The sequence below is a fragment of the Sciurus vulgaris genome (assembly GCF_902686455.1).
Source record: "Sciurus vulgaris genome assembly, chromosome: 16".
In the NCBI taxonomy this organism is placed as follows: domain Eukaryota; kingdom Metazoa; phylum Chordata; class Mammalia; order Rodentia; family Sciuridae; genus Sciurus; species Sciurus vulgaris.
This window is the reverse complement of record NC_136477.1, coordinates 44,933,118-44,955,562: the sequence shown is the minus strand read 5'-3', so window position 1 is coordinate 44,955,562 and position 22,445 is coordinate 44,933,118. Positions and strand designations below refer to the sequence as shown.

Genomic DNA, 22,445 nt, shown 5'->3' with positions numbered 1-22,445 from the left:
AGAAAATTTTGGTAATGGTAATTTTAGCGACTTAATTCCATGTTCTTTTAAGCTAGAATATCCATATTCTTTAGTAGCATCTAAATTAATTTTCTATTAAGGCTTAAGAATAAGGCTTTGCAGCACCAATCCATCCCTCACCCCAATGAGTAGAAACATGAGAATGTACATTTCAGATTGCAGTTGGTCTACAGGGAAATAGTTCACAGAAGGCAGCATTGTTCAGTAGAGAGTGAACAACCAGAAAAGCCAGTTTGGGGACAAAAGTATTTTTATATCATTATCGTCTTTAAGCTACTTCTAATGTAAAGCTCTTTGGGTTATTATTAATTCTCCTGACATCCATTATCAGTGTTAATTTTGTAGCATGCACACATTTCCGTAATGTGTAAATCTGGGGGAATCTCTAAAGAACTTGGATTGATGGATAAGCTAGAGTTGCATTATTTATGTAAAAAAACGGCTATCTCTCCTAAGAGGCACTGTGGTATCTTTTTTTTTTTTTTTTTGACACTTTCTACTTTATAGTCATTTTCACATTTTATTTCTCTAAGAAGACATTCTTAATGTGCTCATGATGCTCTGCCATTAATCCAATAGCTTGCAATTTCACTAAGAGCCTCCCACAGTCCACAGTGCAAAAAGACACTTAGCAAGGTTGCCAAAACCAGAGTCAGAAGATTACCTGATCCAGTTAACAATCAGTCAGCTTCAATCTCACTTACTCTATGGTAATAATGGATCAATAAAGCCAGACACTAATAAAACTACTGAGATCACTGATGGATTACGGTGATTCTGCAAATGGATGACAGTTGATGTTCTTCCACTTCAGTCTAATTTTTAAAAAATTATTAACTCTTTATCTAGACACTCTGACAGATGCATATATGTTAATACAAGTTTTAGACATAGTTCATATCTTCTTTTTTAGAAGTGTATGGATTATGTAAGTTTTGCTAAGGTTTTTGACAAGTATCAAATCTATTTTAACTTCCCAATAGTTTGATTTGTGAAATTTGCTCTTTGATGCACACTTACTATGTGCCTGACTGGTTCAAAGATGGATAAAATACAGTCTCTGCATACAAGAATTTTATCATTATTAGGAAGACAGATAATGTAAGCTAGTCATTTCAATTCAATATGATTCAGTACACTAACAGTTGAAAATATATGGGGTGGGGGGAAGAAGGAATCCATAATATCTTTAAAAATCTGAAATATTTTATAAAGTTAGAGCCTATATGTAATAACATGTCATTCATTATTATCTACCTTGGGAAAATAACATCCATATATGTGCATCATTGGTCCAGTCCTCATTCAATCCTAAGTTGGTAGACTATATCCTTGGGTGATTTTTCTGAATGCTTGTACTCTGTCGAGTGATATGTGCTTAGGAAACTCTGATTAAAACAAGTATTACCCTAAGTTTGGCATAAATCGACAGGCTAATTCACAGGTTATAACTCATACCAAAGCAACTTTTGAAATTTCTTTCTGTGCTTTTGCAGCGCTAGAAAATATTCCATAATTCAGATAAATTGGGGTCACCTCTCTTTTCACTGGAACAACATGCAGCAATCTGTATGACTAAACTGTTCTGAGAACCACTTTATGAAGCTCTCCTTCCTGGTGGCAAAATCCCTACTGCAGGCTTAGGTAAGGCATCTGAGTTCACTGGTGCCTTTCAGCAGCATGGAAGAGAGACTGCAGAACCTTGTAGTGCACACACACGGCATTTAAAGTATCATATCCAATACTGCCACGTTAAATCTGGGAAAGCAGGAACACCAATTGTTTTAGTGATACAAATTACAAAGTGAAGACTGGTAATATTTTTTAGGTGAAGGATTCACACAGGTAGACCAAGTTCTGTGTTTTAAATGAGAAAGCCTTGGGACTTTTAAGCCAATCCAAAGGCAACACTGGTTTAAAAAGACTGCACTAGCAGGGCTGGGGTTCCATATTATTTTCCAGCCCAATGCCTGGCATATATTAAATATACATTGGATGTTCATGATGAAACAGAATAGAAATAAATCTGCACTCAAGTGCAAGATGTGTCACACACTGGAAGTGTGACCTAGTGTCAATTAATGGACACTTCTATCACAATTCTCCATATTAAATGGAAATAATAGTAGCATTTATTTCGTGGGGTTGTTTTGAAAATCCATTCCATTCAGGCATTTTTCCCCATTCATTTGGCATGTGTTTACTGAACTCCTACTATGTGTCAAGCACGGAGCACTAGGAAAGTAATAGCTTGAAGAGCCATACTAGCTACACTCGGACAGACAATAAATAAAATAATGGAAGTGATGCAATTAGCACAGAGCCTGGAACATATCAAGCATGAACTTACGAGATGTTAATTACTATGACAACGCTCTGCTTCCTCCTCCTTATTGGGCTTTTATTATATGATCACAGAGATCAGTCAACTATGCTTTAAATAACAGAAGAGTATCAGATAAAATTTTTGAGATGATATATTTTAAATCAAATACATTTTCTTAGGAAGACTGAAGAATGCACTAATTAAACTATTAACAAGTCTAGCCAATGGGTAACAAGGGAAAACACCAAGGGAAAAGCATTTCTATTTGTTTCAATATTCCCATCTGGTAATGTTTTCTGAAGCTGGCCTGAAACTAAACACGGACCACTCTTCTGACTCCTGTAGACAGGTGTTCTCTCCCATCTCTGCCTAGCAGTGGCTCATCCTCCAGCATATATTAGGAGTATCTCTGCTCCTTAGAAAGCCTCCTAACACAGAACTCGTCATGCTATTTATTAAGAGCCTTAGGTCTTATCTCAACACAGCCTGGACTCATCATGGGGTTGGGCACAATTAGGTGATAATTAAAGAGTCATTGAAATAAGTCATTCCTGAAGGTCTCCAGGACATCCTCTCTCTTTTTTCCTTCTCTCCTATATGTCAAAGGTAATGTTAGCTTGTCACATGAACCTTTAGAATCCATCACTTATAGCTGTCACAAAAGAAATCACAATTTCAAGAATCATTATTCATTAATTTGCAAGAGATCCCTTCCCAGGTTTTTCAAAATACATCCACACAGATGTCTCGGAAGTTGCAGTGCTCAGTGGTTATGTTATTCCAGTTCTCTCTCTGTGTCTATTTATACGAGCTCTCCAAAGCACTTTGAAAAAGACACAACTTGTATGGCAAATTTCCTTTTCAGTGGCCAGTATGTATAAAAAAATAAAATCAATGTTCCAGGCAAAAAATAATCCAACTGGCAAAACTCGGGTGGTAGAAATCCCAAGTTCAAATGCTACACAGTACACCAATCAATAAATAGGCCACAGCTTCCAGGGTTGGGAAATACAATTTGGAAGTCGGCAGAAATTGGCTATGGGTCTCATAACCCCAGTGTGACACAATATTCTCATCCTAGGAGCCAAGTTGTAAGCTTTTCTAAGATCCATAAAGCACATGTCTACTCCCTATGAGGAGCTTCGGTTCTTTCTGCGAGTCTGCTGAAGTTCCGATCTGAAAGAATGCCATCTTCACAGAAACCCCAGTCCTCTAGAATGATACCATCTGCCGCAGGCTGAGCTTCCTTTTCAGCCAAATACATTATTTATAACCTTTCTAATTGTGAAAAGGTAAGGGTGGAATTCTTCTAAAGCCTGACTTTCATATAGTTAGAACATTCTGAATCTTTAAAATCTGCAGGCCTCTCAATTTGAAAAACAAAAAAACACGAGGAATTGGTTGAGATTACATAATTCTTCCAAATGTTATATTCTTTCAAACCCCTGCTAGAATATCATACACACAGTCGGTATGTAAGTACAATACACTTAGAAAACGAAGCAAGATAGTTTCATTTTTTTTTTTTATGTGGTCATCTTAGTAGCCAATGGATAGGATTTGGCGAGGTAAGGCCTTCTCAAAAAAATGATTCATCAACTAGAGAAAGGCAGTGATCTGATCACCCTTAAAATTGCTTTGTTGTGCCTTTAACAACAACCAAAAAAACCCACCCCAAAACAATGCTAATCAGGTTATTCAATCATTTAAACCAAAACTGTTCATGCTTTTCTGCCAAATCAACCAACCACAGCAAAATCTGTTATCTCTGATTGCTCAGCTTCCAGTCAAAAAACAGTTAACCCCCACTATACCAAAAGTTTTCTGAAATACCCTCAGAGCCCCACATGCTCATAGAGAATAAAGAGAAAGCCAAGCCATCCTTAAAGGGTAACAGGAGTGCTATACCATATTTGCATATTACAATATACTCTTAATAAACTAAACAGTCTGTACCGGAAGCCAGCAGCTCCCTGGCATTTCATGTGATCTCCATACAGGCTTTTTGTGTACTTTTTTTTTTTTTTTTTTAAACAGGACTGTGATATCAGGATCAAAACTTACCTAGGACTTGCAGATGGGTTAACTGAGGTGGGAGGAGGTAGAAACAGCAACCTACAAGATGGTGGTTCACCCATGTTTAAAGCTTTCGGCTCCCTCAGCAGAGAGGGCAAGGGCTACAACATCTTATTTACACAATTATCTAAATACGATTAAACAGCTGATGGACAAATATTAAACTGGAAAATGTATAGTCATTTCAGCTTAATGTAATCCTCTTTCTGTAAACACCCAAGATGATTTTTTTCAACCAGAACAGTCCTGACATCTCATAAGCCTAAGGGTGAATAGCAAGAGATTGTTTTTGATAGTTATAAATATTCAAAAGACATGCAGACCATCTGCTTTCATAATACAGGTAAAGCAAGACTGAAATGGTGACTGCTGTATAAAAATGATTCTTTTAACAAAGTCTTCCTCTCCTCGAAAACTATAAAGACAGATGTCAAAAACTGTTTACACAGAGCAATCAGGAGCGTGCAAAATGTAATATTCCTTTTACACACAGTGCTTGCTAAAGAGATTTTTTTTTTCTTTTTCTTCCCATCTGTGTGTTGCAACACATTTCTACAAGTTAAAAACATTTTTTTCAAACAGAGATCTCATGAATACCCAAAAACATGCTATCTGGCTTCTGAATGCTAATTAATTTCAACTAAGGAATCTGAATATCTTTTTCTGTAGGAAGGAATGTATGTTTTGAATTGGAATACTCTGGAGAGACAGCAAGGGGAATAATCTTGCACAGGTTTAATTCTATAAGGCGAATTTCACGGTTCTACCTTGTCTATAATATGTATCTGTTATGCCTGTGTTTTAGATGAAAGCACATCATTGCTAATGTCTTTGGCATAAAGTCTAAAATAATTGTTTTCTGAAATAAAGGCCCACACATGCAAAATGTATACTTAAAAAAAAAAAAAAAAAAAAAAAACCTTTAACTTCTCAGTCTATGCAGAGTGATGTATAAAGCCCCAGAGTTAATTTTCAGGGCTGGAACACTAATCTTGACAGTAACCTTTTATGTATTGTATTAATGGTACAGAGGCATTAAGCACCTTTTTATAATTTTCAATAAAATGAGCATTTACTGAACAATCTGTCAAACTACTGGCTTCTCATTATTTTATATTCTCCTTGTATCAGAGTTTCAACTTCATATAGTCCAATCACCCTCCCTTTTGTGTATATCCTGTTTACCTATGGTCTGAATTTCCATAGCTGTTTTTTTTACATGCCCGTGGAAAACTGAGAAGTCAAACATTAACTTCAACCCCACATTCAAACAGATTGAATCAACTCCACATTCAAACACAATTTTAATAGAGAATCCCTGTAAATAAGATTTTCTTTCAATCCCAAGGGATATCAAATACCACCAAGAAGACCTAAAGAAGGCCTCATATGGGACTGACATGGAATGAATTTGTTGAAAATTAACAGGTAGTCCCCATCTGGTATTTGGGGTGGGAGTGAACAGGAAATGGCTCCAATTTATGAAAGCAGGATTTCTAAGTGTAAAATTCTGTTTGCACTTTTTAGCTTATGTTCCCCAAATCTCTCCCTCTGGATCCTCTATTGCTTTTTAAGCAATTCTCTTGGGACTTAACAACTGGAATAGATTCGGAATCTCAATTTATTGAAAAGAGACTAATCACTTCTGAATTTTACTTAAACTCCAGTTGTTGTAGTTATGGTTCTTGCCATTTTGATCAATCCCAGTGCCTGAAAACAGCATTTTCACTTAAAGTAACTCTAACAGACCGTTAAAAATGGAAACTCAAGTACAAAGCTCCAAAGGAATACAAAAAGAGAGCATACCCAATTCTGTTTTAATTTTCCTACTATATTTCCTAAAGGTGAAAATGTGATCATTTCAAAGCATGGAAAATTTATTTAGTTATTTAAACACCAAATTCATATTTTTTAAAGAAAATGGTGTGCAGTTCATATGGTTCTTCCATATAAATTTATATAATGCTTAGATGACATATTTTGACTACATTCCCTATTCTGTCCTTCTATATTAAGTTCCTATCTAAATCTTTCTTACCACACTGAAACCTTATTCAAGCCAATTAAATGTTAATCAAGAGTTCAAATTATTAAATATTTGTTAAAAGGTATGTTATTACTAAGGGCATGTTTTCAAGTAAACTGCACACAGGGGTTTTAATATAAAGGGAGTTGAACTAGATGATCTCCAATGTCTGCTAGATAAATATATATCAATGTCATCTCTGGATTAGGACATAAAAAAATCACATTAATCTGGTTTCATCTCTATCAATATTATGGAAATCCTTCACAGTCTAGGAAAATGCCATCCTTTGGTAATCATCTCTTCAAGAGTTACAGCAAAATGGTAAAAACATGTCGGGATGAGTTGCTCATCATGAAATAAAGAGCCCTGTCCATCGTTGGACAGGCTGGTGCTTATGCAGATGGGTGGACACCCCAAGTCCCTAAGGCCCCATTTGGAATGGCTGAACAGTTATCTACACCTGCAGTTCTCTCTAAATTCAGGTGATTCTGGACCTTTATACTACTGATTTTTAAAACACTATATGTTTATAGCCCTACATGGAATCTCCAATGCCAAACGTGGACTTTAGAACATTAAAACTGAGAAATGGACATTGAAGGTAAACATGGGTGAAACTGTTAACATTTCCATGTTGGCAGCTTAGTCTATAAATCATTTGGGTCTGTTACTGAAATTTTTCCTCTTTGTTTTTCACTTAAATATGAGGAAAAAATGCACAAATGGGAGTGACAGTAAAAAAAATGGGGGTCTCAAAAGTAACAGAACTGAGGTAAAATGAAAATTATCAGTCAGGCTGAAATACATGTTCAATTGTGAATGAAGTTTTTAAAATGTGTGCAGAAATGCTAGAATGTCACAGCTTGTGCTTACTATGATGTATAACTGTCCTTCTTAACATTTTTTTCAGATCTCGGAGTGTCTTGTATATCTCTAAGACAACTGTTCTGCTTTTAAACATAAGTTTTGTGCATGCATTCAAGAACAGTAGAAAATACAAGATATGGAATATCAGTAGGCTTTCTTAAAGAAAACTTCAGAAGTTATTTGCTATCTGTAATTAAGTATAATAGGAAAACAATTTGTAGGATTGGACATTCTAGATAAGAGCATCCAGAAAATACTACTAATAAAACTACTGGCATCATGTATTGGTTCATGAAATAAACATGATACAAGTCTACAGGGTTGTTTAAGTTCAACAAATATTCCTGAGTTCCTACAACGTATCAGGATCTAGGGCTGCTATGTATGATGAATAAAACTTTGCCCCTTTGGCTCAGTCAATTACAACAAATATAGGCAGCCTAATTATCACACAGATAATTTCAGGGCAACTTGGAAAGTGAGGATGATAAAAGGACAGAGCCTTGGGTGCTAGGGAATGGGGGTGAAGGTAGATAAAGCCATAGGCTCACATCCTGGTGGACAGTCTCAGAAGACATCTTTATCCCTGTTGACATTGTCTAGTCTAAGGTATCCTGTTAGCTTAACTTGCAAATGGACTTATTTAAAACACAAGATTTGAGTCTCCCTTTACTTCCATTTAAAAATACATTATAATTTATTATGATTTTAAGGGTGATGCTTTAATAGGATCCATTAAAAGTGAAAATGAATTATAATAGGGTATTTTGATTTTTTCCACAAGTGAAAAGTTTTTGGTTGTTCCCACTACAAAAAACTTGATCCAAATCTATGTAGCAATAAAGTTTCTTAAACCATGTGAGCCAAACAAGTGTGATTTCAAACTCTCCAGGCCCACATTTTACAAAAACTGAAGTTGTTATACACTTTAGAACTGAAAACTATTATAAATGTTTATCAGTATTATGTAATTTTCATAGCAATACTAAGAAACTGGTACTATTCTCTTCCTCCTTTACAGATGAGGAAAATGAGGCATGGAGAATCAGTTTACCCAGCCTCATACAGAGGGTCATGGCAGAGTTCACATTCCTGACTGCTATGATGTTATGAGTTCAGTAACTACAGAGATGGTAAAGAGCAATGATACAAAAAGACACATAAAAAAATGACAGAATGAAGTCATTAAAGAAATGCATTACTCCAAGAAATAGCCCCATTAAAAAGTAAAAAGAAAATGAAATCAAGTTCTCATATGTTAACATAGCCCAGGAGTTTCAATACAAGGGAAATGCCCAGTGTGACATTTCATAAAGTTAATACTTGTTTCAATTTAGCTATATACTTTTCGATGGCCTTGGGAAAACACTGGATTGAGAGCAAAATGGATATGCCTCTGACAGTCAGTGGTACCCACTAAAAAAGGACTCTGTCTTGATATCCACATAAGAAAGCGATCTTAAATAGTAATCACAAAGTTTAATCTTTTCTTAACTTCCAACTTCAAAGGTATCATCTGGTTTGCATCTTTAACCCTGTGAGTAAAGTAAATTAGATTAGCATTTCTACAGGAAAATATTGCAATACAAAATAAATGGTATTTTCTAAAGAATATGATTAAGAAGAATCAAGTTTAATAATAAATAAATTAAAAAAAAAACTTTTAAAGAAAGTCAGCCACCTTTCTACAATGAGAAATCCTGCAACCTTATGAATTGTCCATGATGAAACGCCAGCACCCTGTAATAATAGTGCATATTAGCACACAATACAATCTTATATTTCTGTAGCGCCCTTCATGCAAGCATCCCAGGGTGCTTTACAATCATTATGAGTTAAAATTAAAACTGAAGCACATACAATTCCTAATAGAATCATTTTAAAAATGCTAAACAGAACAAATAACTTTTAAGTCTAGATTTAAAAGTCCCAACAGCCAGAGCGTTCCTTGCTTCAATTGGCAATGAGCTGCAGAACCAGGGCTGTGGCGCTCTCCTGTCACGTTAAAGGCTCTCTTATGTTTTTTATCCTCAGAGCACGTTATAATCAAGCAGTTTCCAATGAAAGAGGAAAAAATTGGGTGTGTATATCTGTTTGTTTTTGAGTATTCTTAACTTAGGGTGTTTTTTTTTTTTTTTTGGTCTGTTTATGAGTTTGTTTGGGGCCCAAATCTGACATGAAATAAAGCAGATTTTAAAAGGAAATTCAGATCAAATCCAGCTTGAAATTTCAGTTGTGAGGGGAAAAAAATGCTCAGAAAAAGCACTAGAAAACCAGTTTCATTTAACAAGAAAATTAGTTTGAGCATGATTTGCTCAAGTTATTTTTTTTAAATAAATTAGAAAATAGCATTTTCTCACAAATCATGTCTCTCTCCATCAAATCATGTCTACTCCTAAGCCTGGGGAATATTTATTATTCTATGCATCAGGGAAGAAAAGATGGGCAATGCTCTCATGATATGGTAATTTTCCCTGCGTTAGTGATTCTGAGGTCAAAGGAAACATGTTCTGATCTAAAACAAGGCATAGGCAAAAATCTATTAAGTGAAAATGAAGTACTTACACACTGTTAAGCACTCTCTAAATTGGCATGGCTTAAACTCTTTTATGTTTCACTATTGTGAAAAGATAGTGGCTATAAAATATTTGAGATCAATCCCTTTTAAGTTAGAGGCTTTATTAAGTTTGGCTTTTTTGATTAATATACATGAAAGGTGATAGGAGAGCTGACATCAAGCAACTATGGAATCCTTACGAATCTTACTCAGTTAAAAGGAGCCTGAAACAGTAGATTCAAAACGGAAAATCTGCAATTTGGAGGACACTTTTTTTTCTTTTAGGTAGATTAGATCTATCATTATATCAACCCAGAGCAGACATCTCACTATGTTGAAAGAGGAACTAGAATGATATGACTGGAAAAAAGAAAGAAAGAAAGAAAAAATGATCTGGAATAAGTTTTTCAATTCACACAACTATTCATGTAAAACTAGCTTACCATTTACTTTATTTATCCCTCCACTAATACAACTGTTAAAAGTGGTAATAATATCCTATTAGTTATAAAATATCTGACAAAGTAAATATCCATAATTTCAGATTTCACCTGGCCAGAAGGCCAAGGATCCTAAAAAGGCAAGAAGATTGTTGATCAACTTTTTCCTTCAAGATAACAGAAAGCTTAACCACAGGAGTTATAATATTATGTTGGAAAGGGGTAAGTACAAGATCTTCTAAGCACATTTCAAATAAAAAGTTTCTAATTTTAAATGGAGCTGCCAGTTACATCCTTTGCCCATCAGATCAAGTCAGTCTGATGACAAAGGTCTGTACTTTCAAACAGGCCAGAGAAATCTAACTGCCTACCACTTCCAATAAAAATGCTTAACATTACTTCAGATTAAAGAAAAAGGAAAAAAAAAAAAAAAGACTATTAGTTCTGTTGTACCTCCTGATCTTGAGGACTGAGAGGATAGGGAAGAGAAGTGCCGGCACAGACTACACACATTCAAATCTTCTGGCTCTCCCTGAAGCTAGATCATCCAGCAGTCTGTGCCCATGGTCTAAATCACTCCCTCAGGTCCTAAATGAGGGGTGTAAAATGATGGTACTCTCAAAACAAGTCGATATACTAACAAGAAAACCAAAGACACAAAACGAAAAACACATATGTCAAAGAAAATCTTCCATGGTAAGGACAAATACAATAGAAAAACTAACAAGTAGTTATCAATACTCCAGAGAAATCAAAGTACGTTATGAAACATAGCAAGTTAATCTGAAAAGTCCTCTTTTTTTTTCTACTTTAATTTCCTTTGTGACTAAGGACACTTGGTTAAGCTCCCAGGCTGTGTGTGTGACATCTTTCCCTTTTCACTTGCCAGCCACGGAGCCATGGTATTCGACTTAGCGTCCTGGGTCCCAGCATCCTTCTTTGAAGGTTTTATCTACTACTTAGGGTGATAAAAGCACTATATACATCAAAAGCACTAATTGGAAGTTAATCATATATTATTATCCAACTATTAAGATGTGTTATCCTCATTATGACATCAGAAGTTGGATGCCTAGCACAGCAGACTGTCAATACTCTTTAAGATTATTTTTCAATACATATTTCTGAGTGAATAAATGTATGAATATGTGAATAAATTTCAAAGGTTAGTCATGCATGTGAAATACAATATATTCATAATGATGCTGGATATTCTCTTGAAAGAATGTGATTATTTATTTAAAACTTGAAGAAACTTTTTTTTCATAATTTTAGAGCTGAAACAACAGTGAATTTTTTTTTGAAAAACATCTCCATAACAATAAAATGTTGTACCAGCATTATTTATAACAGAGACTGAAAAACTGACTGAACACTTAGTTTATATATAAATCTATGTCTATGGAAATGACTGTCAGGTTTCAGAAAATCAGTCTTATGCTAAGCTTCAGGAGGGCAGGCAGTTTCCTTTATTATCTGTTTTGCTAGTTCTAATAAAAAATCCAACCTGCATTAGATTCTCAGAAGCTGGCAGAGAAAGGAAAATTGAAAAATTACCTTTTTCAATATTACTTCTAAAAGGAATGTTTGGATTTAAAATTATTATTTTACATATATTTTACTAATTGAAAATAAAAGTGACAAGTCTCACTCACTTGAGGACTTGGCTTGGAAATCTCTTTTCCCCAGGTGAGACATAAAATAGAAAATGATCCAATACCTTAAAAAATGCGAAAGTCATGGTGTGTGTGTGTGTGTGTGTGTTTTGAAGGAGCAGAGGAAAGAATGAAGACTGCAAATTAAAGTCTCTCTGGAATACTAGACTTGAATATTTTTTAAGAAGAAAACATTAGGCTGGTAGAAGTAATAGCTGACCTTTTACTTATAGTACTTGCAAGAAAATGATCTATCCCTGTATCAGAATGTATATATTTATCCAATGTTTAAATTCAGTGTCTAAAACTCCAGGGAAAATTAACATCAAAATATAATGTTTCACTGAAAATCAAAATGTTGTCCTTTTAACTGCTAATTTACCTCCCAAATCCATACCCTCAAAGTTTCAAACTACAGGCTTTCTTGTCCCCAAATAAGACTTTGTTTTCTCCTACTCAGCTGAAGTTTAGAATACAACATCAAACTTATCTAACCACATCCACTGAAAAAAGCTAAAGCAACAACAAAACACCCAACCTCAGATCTATAATGAACTAAGCAGTTTTTTTTTTTTTTTTTATGTCTTAGAACATTTTATAAAAATAAACAAACACATGATACACAGAACTTAAACACATGTCAATCTATCTGGGCAGATTTATGATAGGAAAGTAATAACACAAATAAAGGTATGGGTTTTAAATCATACCACATACCCACTTATGGAATTTCTGCAGCTGCAAGAAACCTTGCAAATATTAGCAAAGAAAACATAAGCACTGCACCAAAACATAAGTATTCATTGTAAAATCAACACTTTAAAATTTACCATTGGGCAAGGACATAGACTTTGCAAATCAGGACTTTGGGGTCAGTCATTAACCAGCACCTTTACTTTAATCTCTAGGGACACTAACTCCTTTGATTGTCAAAGGAGGAGCCTAGGAAGGATAATCCCTTCTAATTCTAAGAATCCAAGTCCAACTGGACACTTGCTTAGCAAGTGTCAGACAATCCTCCTAGAGTGTTGTAGGCAGGGGGTGTCAGACACCCAGGCAAATTCCTGGCAATTTCCCATTCCTATTACCTCCCAGCCTCTGCCCTATGGAGGGACTCCACCTGCCCTCAGAGTAGACTTTCTACTGAATGTAACATTCAGGCAACCTGCAGCCTTTCTTGCTCCTAGAGTATTTTATCACATTAAACAAAACAAAACCCTAACATCCAGTAAAATATGTATACTGAAATATATGCTGAAAGTTCTCACATGAATGAATCACAAAATCCATGGGAGAAGTAAAGCCGTCATCTTGTGGCATTTCTTGGTATTGGGTTCCATTTTGCACAAGAGTGAGGCAATATTTATTTTGATATGCACTTTTCACCATTATATCTACATTATCATCAAATCTCAAAGAGGAGGAAGAGTCACTATATATTTTATATTTCAAAGTCACTATATATTTTGGGTTTAGGCCTTAGGGAGCCTGTATCTCTCATCTTAATAATCATCTCTCAGTTTTAAAAATGTAATGGAGAAGTAAATGGAAAATAATCTGTAATGGAAACACTCTTAGATTCATGGATTCATTCTAGAAAAGAAACAGAAGATGATGCAGCAAAATACAAATATAAATATATAAAATATCCCCTCATTTAGAAAAGCTGATTTTTTTCAAAATATTAAATGCAAAATTAATTTCAATATTTAATGCCATTGCTAAAATTTGATATTTTTTTTTTCTTTTCAAGGAAGAAAAACTGTAATAACAGCTCACACTGAAACTGTAGACTAGTTCCATCACTTACTTATTAGGGTGGGGTCTCCAGCTATACAAGGTTCTGTGTTCCTCCCAAGGCCTCTTGAAAGAAATTCACCAACATATGACTTCAAAACCAAGTCCTGAATTTCATTTTGCCATTCTTTTTGAAACTGTCTGCATTCAATTCATTTTCCATGATAACATCAAGTAAATTCACAATTCTATTTATAAGCAACAGTGAGGTGAAGTTTACGGCCTGAATGTTGATGTCATTTAACAAGTAGTTCTCCCTGACACTACCAATAAATATTAGTATTAGCATCTTCCTCTCCAGTTAAGAGTAAATGCCTTAAGTCTTTAAATTTACTTCTAAAATCAACTGGACATTTAGTAACATGAAGATACATGATATTCCTATAACGGATGTCTACATTATGTTTTAACTCTGAGGTAAAATAACAACAACAACAAAGTTTAGTTCTACATCATTTCAAACTTCCATATGCTAATAATCAAGTGACTCGTTATCTGGAATTGTCTGTAAAACATCAATTTCCAGAAGTAAGAGTCCCCCTATTTCAGTATATCAACCTTTTGATTTAACTGTATTTAATTAATTTAAATTACTCTTATTTGATGGTTATAGATTCATGTGCTCTCTATTCCAAGGGTCAGAGAGGCAAGATAAAACGAGATTAGCTGAAGGTGTAACTGAATTGACAAAAAGTTTGCTCTAAGTTGTAAGAAGTGGATACTTAACATACACAGAAAATATTTAATCTGTGGCTACAGCTTAATTTAGAATTTGCTACATTTCTCAAATTGCTAACAAACATCAAAACAAAGTTGTAGGACCATGTTGCACATGTGAAATGTATGAAGTCTCCCTGAAACAGCAGCACAAAAGCCCACAAGCTTCCTTAAAAAGGTGCCCAGTAATCTTCCTGAACTTCATAATAAATACACATCTAGTACTCAGGTTATAGTAGAAATACACTTTGAGTCTCTCAGCTGCAGAAATGTTGACAGCAGAGTCATACAATTCAAATCAAATGACAGACTAATATTCAGAATTCCCTTTTAAACTTGAACTAAAAGGAAACTTAAAAATCTAGTTAGACCAGCACTATTATACCATATCATGGAATGACCTTAAAATGGTTTGGGCACTGAGGGACAGAATTGTAACACATGACATAGTGACCATGTAAGCAGACTATTAAGAACAGGCCCTCAGCAAATTTTTTTTCTTATCTGAAATCAGGAGAGCATTATAAAAATGATGTTTGGTTTTAAATTTGGAAATAAGAATAGTCCCTACCTAGAGTTTTAGTTACCTTCCACCAAAATCTATTCCAAAAAATAGGAATATAATAGTAATAAATCAGTCTCATTTAAAAAATCACAAATGGTATAACAGGCATCTCTGAAGGAAAAATATAAGATTCTGCTTTACAAAAAAGAAAAAAAGATACAAAACTGGCTATAAAATCCCAGTGAGCAATAACTATTTGACCTTCTGATTAAGAGATTTCTGTCCTTATTTTGATAATTACTTTTACTAAACACTTCCTTTTCCCTTTCTGTGCAATGAACCAAGATACCAATAACTGTACCCTTATTTAACTCAGACAGCATGGTGAAGTTCTGCATGTTAACACTGACAGGCATTCCCATGCAGCTTGAGAAAGTCTGACCACCTTGACTCTTCCTGAGAAAGGGCACTCTGGAGAATATAGCTACCATGCTCAAAGCACTCAGAAGATGAATTTATAAACTAGCCAGTAGAGTCTTGAGCTCAACTGTTTTTCCTGAAAAGGATCTGTTCAGAATGAATGGGGCATATTTTAAAAGGTCACCCATGGTCAAGTCACTTGGCATTTTTGGCACATTCCTGCTTCAGATACCAGATGCTTGAAACTGTGGAACCCCAGCACACCTCCAGTCCAGGTTGCCCATGACGCCTTATTATTCATCACATGCTATGCTAAGTACCTGTGAAAGGGGGCACTCCTTGGCCAACGAACTCTGATTCATATCTTTCAGTAAGTCCTTCAGAGCATTCCTTACTGTGGTGTGCGACCATTGTTCAGGAGGCAAGTCTTCTAGTTTGGGGCAACTATTCGAGACATAGATTAGAAAGGGGATTATTACAAGATTGCATCCCGCTGCAGAACATTCCTTTAAGACAGACAGATTTCATTTTGCGCATCAAACAGATGCATCTGGAGATTGCTCTCGGTCTCCTGATTGTTCCGATTAGTTAATTACTTTATACAACACATCTGCTGTATCGATGCATGAATTATACATCAGCTGCCTGTGGTGGCTATTTTTTCATGTTACTTCTACCTTCCTGCTCTGATGCGCTTGGGAAGACAATTTAAGGTGTACTGCTTTCTCACGAGCCATCGTGAAAAGCATTAACGTATTAACTGATTTCCTTTCATTACTCTGTTCATACGAACTAAAATGGTAAAAAATATATAAATAAATAAGATCATGGCAATAGTGAATAAGGCATTCTTTCACAAAATGTACACAGATGGCACTGTTCATGATATGCAAAAATATTTTTTTCTTAAGTAAACTTTATGTAAAATGCCTTCTTGTAATGCATCATTTAATCGACTAAATATAAAAAAGTCCTGTCTTTTGATAATCTGCGAAAACCTACAAATCTGGGGAGGACTGTCTTTATACACTAAAGTTAAGGAAAAAAGCAGAAGGAGTTAAGGTAACAAAATCACCTTTCTGAAACTTAGGTTAAATAAAAACAGAAGACTGCCCAGAAATGCTTTATTTCAAAAGACCAGGTAAACAGAATGTTTCGCCCTGGAATTGCTGCCTTGACTCACCTGTGTAACTGAATTTTCAATGTGACCACATGATACACATCTTGAAGCATATCTGCTACCGTAGCATCAGGGGCATCTGTCACATAAGACAGTGGAACTGGATTCCACTTTCCAACCTGGATTAGCCCTATTCCAGATAAAGAGAATATGTCACTGAATATTTTACTCTCAGATAATATATCTAGTTGAAGGTTTTTTTTTTTTTTTTTCCATTGCCCCCACTACAAGCAATATTGTTATTTCTGTTTGAATGATTCCCTTTCCTCTAAAAGGCAGGTCAATGAAAATATTCACAGCTTAGCTCTCCAAATTGTGAAATTATGTAAATGACTATAGGGTTGTTTATTATTTTGGAAATAAAACCCCATCAATAAAACCTATGCATAAGGCCACATTTTCCTAACTTAAAGGAAGTTCTAATAAGACATAGCCGAACCAGTTCTAAATGGCTTTACGATTTAGATAAGATTCTCTATTGCAGTGGGAATCAGCATTGAAAAATACTTTACAGCCCATAAAACCATCAGAAACAGAATAAAAGAAACAGAACTAGATATTCAGTCATAAATGCAAATTGACTCTCAACAGTCCATCTGCTCAAATACGCTCCTCACTTCCTTGTGGGTCCTCAGTGGAGCAGATTATTAAGGTCAATAAGCATACTAATGATTCAGCTGAAGTAATTTAAAAAAAAAATCTACCTCGACATTCCACATGAGCAAAATGTGTGTTAACTAAACCAAACTGAATTAAGCCAATTTTTTAAAGTCACAGTCTATAAGGAAGCAATGTAAAACCCGGGCTACAGTTATCTGAATAAAAATATTCACTGCTTTCTCTTCGAGGTAAACAAAGGATGCCAAGCAATTTTTCCAACCCCACATATGCATTATTTACCTTTGGCCTGGGCAGCAGAGCTATGTGAATAACCTAGAGACAGCAATGCCATTTCTATCAGCTGGTTGAAAAGCATATCCTTTCTCACCAACACAAATTCCGCATGCTCCTCCTTGCAATCATATTCAATGGCGTTTTCATAATGTTCTACCACGCAGAAAACTGGTAGCATGGTTCCTATCAAAAAAACAGAGAAAAAGAGAGAGAAAACCAACAATCTTCAGAAATACAATCTGGGGGGGGAATAAAAACTAAGCTATGAAAATAAATCTTCACAACAGTGAGAGAAGAGACTGTGCTTCCAAGCCAGATTGGGTAGAAAAATGCAGGCACACACACATAAATATATACAATCTTTTCTTAAGTTGCAAGAGAAATATTTAAATAGAATGTGAACTTGGGTCCTAAGATAACTTGGTCTCTGCTCTAATGTTAACAGTGCATTTTCCAAAAGCAACGAATGTAGAATTACCTTTTTGATCAAATAATAGTGCTTACGAGAGAGAAATAAGTGTGTCTTATCTGATTTGCTGAGTAGTTTACAGTATGCAAACCAGCTGTCTGAACCCACCTTCTTGCTGCCTACATGCTTTTGTTAATAATAAACTTTTCCTATTTGTGTCCAAACAAATTATCTTTGACTATAAAATGATCATTTTCTTTCTTTTTGAGATATTTTCTCCAACTGGTTCCATAAAAGAAACACAAAACTTAATCAAACTGATGCTTATAACATGCAATTTCAATATGTGCACCACGCAGATAAATAACATTTACTTTTTTGACTACTCATTTCATCTACCTGACTAAAAAGATACCATGCTGGCCATAGGTCTTTAAAATTAACTGTCTCCATGATAAAATAAGAAAGAGAAAAGGAAACTGGCCTCATCAGGATATATTAGGATCAAGGAATCTGCATGGATTTGATGTGCTCTCTCCTGGTTTACTTTAATCCAGTGTAATAACTCAGTAGCCAGATGATTAATAAGCACAGACCATACCACTGTTAGAAAAGAGGCTTGTGTTCTAGAAACTGAAATCATCAACTGCTGTCGTTCTCAAGGTGTTTTACACAGCGCACTATCAGACCTCCAATGATAACAGAAAAGGGTTAAAAACAGATGCATCTGAACTGTACTGTGGCAAACTGCCAGGAGGGTATCATCTTTAGCATAAATGATGACACGGGTTACTTTAACAGGGCACCCAGGATCCCCAATTAGTCCTACAACATCCATGCCTGCATAAGATCTCTGTCCTCTGGACAAGCAGAATCCTACCAACTTCTGAAGATACCTAGTGCATTCCAACCATTGCTGAAAATCAGGATTTCCTACTGACACCAGAGAGGCCCTTTACAAATTCTCTATTTGCTTGTTTCTGATGAACAAAAGCCGGCAATAAAACAGCTACATTTTTCCACATGTGTGTCTTCACCAAAGCTTTAGTGAACTGTTCACAAGAGATTCTAGCCCTGACAAATAAACCCCTTTAGGTTTACTTAGAAAAGCTCACAAACTCATTCGGAAGTACCAACAGGCTAGGCATGAAAAACAAGCCGCAGAGCTTGCCAATATTCTTGTCATTCATTCAGCTGTTTTATACCAGAGAGAGAACCCGTCAGGGATCAGAAGACGGCTTGGGGAGACCACAGCAAAAACAGCAATATGCAAACTGGTGATTTCTTCCTTGGCTTGAAGGTATTTTGGCAAAATCTCCCAAACAAATGAAAACATTCAACCCCTTTTTCTTAGTAGTGCTTTCTCATCTCAGCCACAATTTTTATCTAGCACCTGTCAAACAGAAACCATGCACATGAAAAAATAAGATGAGGGAAAAAAAAAAAAAAAAAAACACCAAAAGGCTTTAGTAATTTTGTTATTTGGATTTAGCACAGACCTTTCTACAATTAAAATGCATTTTAAAATAAGTCATTATGAATACATTTTTCAAAAAGCACTTGAGCAGGAAGTGAAATTACTATACTGTGGTTCCTTCTCCCACTGTGATGTCTTCAAAGAGTTGGTTTAGTATGACAAAAACATATACATTGATTTTTCCTCTTATGGAATGAAACAGATGTGTTCTACTACATGCTGCTTCTCAGACTTATGAAAAAACTCCGCAGACCCATGACATAACTGTAGGCTTTTCAAACTATTAAAATATACTGGATATACTTTGTATTTCATTGATCACATTCAGAGGTACCTTTATAGATAATAAAGGTGGCCACGGATAAAGTAACAATAGTATCATCTAATTACAAATCTAGCTGCTAAATCTTCTAGCAAACTGTCACGGTTACCCTCCTGTTACTGGGAGTAATGCTAAACAGGAGCCTTCTCTGAACTGATTATTCGTGCTAGTGTTTGGCAAGACTTCCAACTACAGCAACTTCATAACCTTCCAGCATTAAAAGGGGAGAGCACTGGTCACTGCTGAATGCTAAAAATACCACATGATTTAAACCTGAAGGCAGTCTTAGAAGCTTTTGCTGAAGGTTTATGAGCCTGTGTAAACAGCACGTCTGCCATAAGGAGCAGTGAAGTCTGTAGAATCCTTGTCTAAAACTGTCCTGGCATTAAAGTTTGCTGTGCAAATATCACATAATACCAGAGACAGCTGAAATCTCCTATTTAGGAATTTATGGAACTTATATGTTTGCAGGCGTCAGAAAGTCTTTTTTATAGAGCCCCAGTGCTTCACAGTACAATATTAATGCACTCTGTTTGAAAAGCTGTAATAAATTATATTTTTAATGCTCTTACCCTGGCTTTCTTAAGATGCATACATTCTTGGCAAACAATCAATAAATAGGGTAATCATGAGTAGAGGCCAAAGAATTTGCTGAAGTGCTGTTTTTCCATTTTTAATAGATAAAGATCTAACAATACGGACTGCTGTGTCTGTTCATTTCAGGATCAATATATTCTTTGTTTTCGCCAAACCAAGAAAAAATAAATGATTGTATGATAAATGTTATGCATCAAACACAATGAAATTCCTCTGCCTTCTAACTTTATCTACTTAATATTCTTGGTTGCTAAAAGATGGCATTTTCATCCTTTGCTTAGCAGATGTAAGGAAAATCTCATTCCTATACATGTAATTCATAGACAAAATAAAGACCCTTATGAGACACATACATAATACCACTATAGGCACTGCTTTACTAGAACAACAATGTCAAACACAAAGTTGTTAAACTTCATCAATTTAATATTGGTAGACAAAGAGTCATGCAGACTTGCACATCTTCTCTTTATAAACTTGCCTAAATCTGCCCTTCCTTTACCAAAATACCCAAATATAGCAAAAATTTTAAAACTAGAATCATCAGGTTTTTTACTGCTAAATAATGAGTTTTCTCTTCAGAAAATAAACCACAGAAAATGACATCACCAAACTTTTATACCATCTTATGTAAGATTTCCATGATCTGTGAAATTGCCTTACAACTAGCGATCATATGAAAAGCTAGGGCGATTCTCAAACAACCTAAGTGTCCTACTCTTACTCAGGGTTAGTTTAAGTAACAGCCACCTACATATCCTTTCTTACATCAACACTTTATGAATGGACCCTTGCATTAACTAAGACCACTATATTTAATTCCTTAAGTCCTTATCATCCAAAAAAGTCCAATGATTCCAATCTATAGGATAGTCAGAGGCTCCACCCAAGAACAGAGCATACACTTTCAACACATGATTGACAATACAACTCAGAATGTAACTATTTTCAGATCAGAAAGAATCCAGGAAAAGAATATACAAGCACCCCCACACAGTGACCTTGGGTAGACACCAGAGCTTGCAGCTTTCTAGGATTTGGTTCCAGAGTATTTACCTTTCCTAAGGTTGGTTTTCATCAGATGGCCCGAGTGTTTTAAAGGCACTCCCTGCATTTTTGCACCTGTACTCCCAAGTCTTCCTCTTCCTAGTGGGCTCCCGTTCTGTTCCAGGCGGGCTATCTTGGCTGGTGGACCCTTCGGATCGCTTACATTGTTAGACATTTCTGAATGTTCTTTCCCCTGAGTTGCCTCGTTCAAATGATCCATACTCAGTCACTGTCTAAAGATCACCTGCCAGAATTTAAAAAGAAGACATGTTATAATTGGTTGGGGGGTCTGTATCTATATATGTGTCCCATATGATGTACCTCTAAACATTTCTCTCCACATATATATTCATAAAATTGCTTACCTATATAAAATACAGATGTTACTATATTTTTAGATGACAGCACTACAGTTCTCTTCAAATTAATAGAACAATTTGGGGAAACTGTACCAACACATATGAATAAAAAGATGATGTGTCATCCATAAACACAACTAAGTGTAAGAAAAATGGGCTTACTTTTAAGACAAAAAAACACATGCTAAAAAGAAAATAACAAGTTGTATTTATGGTCCGAATTTTTAAAAATGATGAACTTATTACAGCAACATTATCACAGGCAAGATTATCAGAGTCTAAAATATTAAATTTAATGCATGTTTCTATTTTTACATTTTTTTGAATTTTATGAAAAAAATACCATCTCAAAAGAAGGTAGAAAACATCTAAGTGTTTTTTAAACTCCCCATTGGCTTCACAAGTTCATGCTAAGAAAAGTTTTCTGCTATCAAAGTTTCAAGAGTTCCCGTAACCTATTAAAGATCTAGTGGAGGTTCGGGTCAAACATGTGACTAGATCATTTCACCCCTAAGCAAACAGGAAGAAGTAGAGGGTTTCCTCAAATATCATGGGTACAGGAGCATTACAACTTATCTTTCAGAGTTAATATTTAGGTGTCCATTACTAATAGAATAATGCTAACAATTTAAAAAACAAAACAAAAACTTGAAAATACTTTGATACAAACAAGTTGAAGAGCCAAGCTCACTTTCAAAAAAATCTTAATGATATTGGTTAAAAACACAATCTCCAGCATCCACAAATAAT

At 35.3% G+C, this 22,445-nt stretch overlaps 1 protein-coding gene across 7 annotated transcripts in view; it reads right to left on the bottom strand.

Moving 5' to 3' along the window:
• Positions 1-22,445, bottom strand: part of SATB1 (SATB homeobox 1) — a 95,990-nt gene that overhangs the window by 50,760 nt on the left and 22,785 nt on the right. For all 7 annotated transcript variants that reach the window (XM_079115157.1, XM_079115158.1, XM_079115159.1 and 4 more), the window contains exons 2-5: positions 21,346-21,580; positions 17,491-17,667; positions 16,594-16,720; positions 15,731-15,854 (exon numbers count right to left, since the gene is read on the bottom strand). In XM_079115157.1, the coding sequence (XP_078971283.1) occupies positions 15,731-15,854; positions 16,594-16,720; positions 17,491-17,667; positions 21,346-21,556 (639 nt within the window). In that variant the 5' untranslated portion in view covers positions 21,557-21,580. The remainder of the gene's footprint in view (positions 1-15,730; positions 15,855-16,593; positions 16,721-17,490; positions 17,668-21,345; positions 21,581-22,445) is intronic.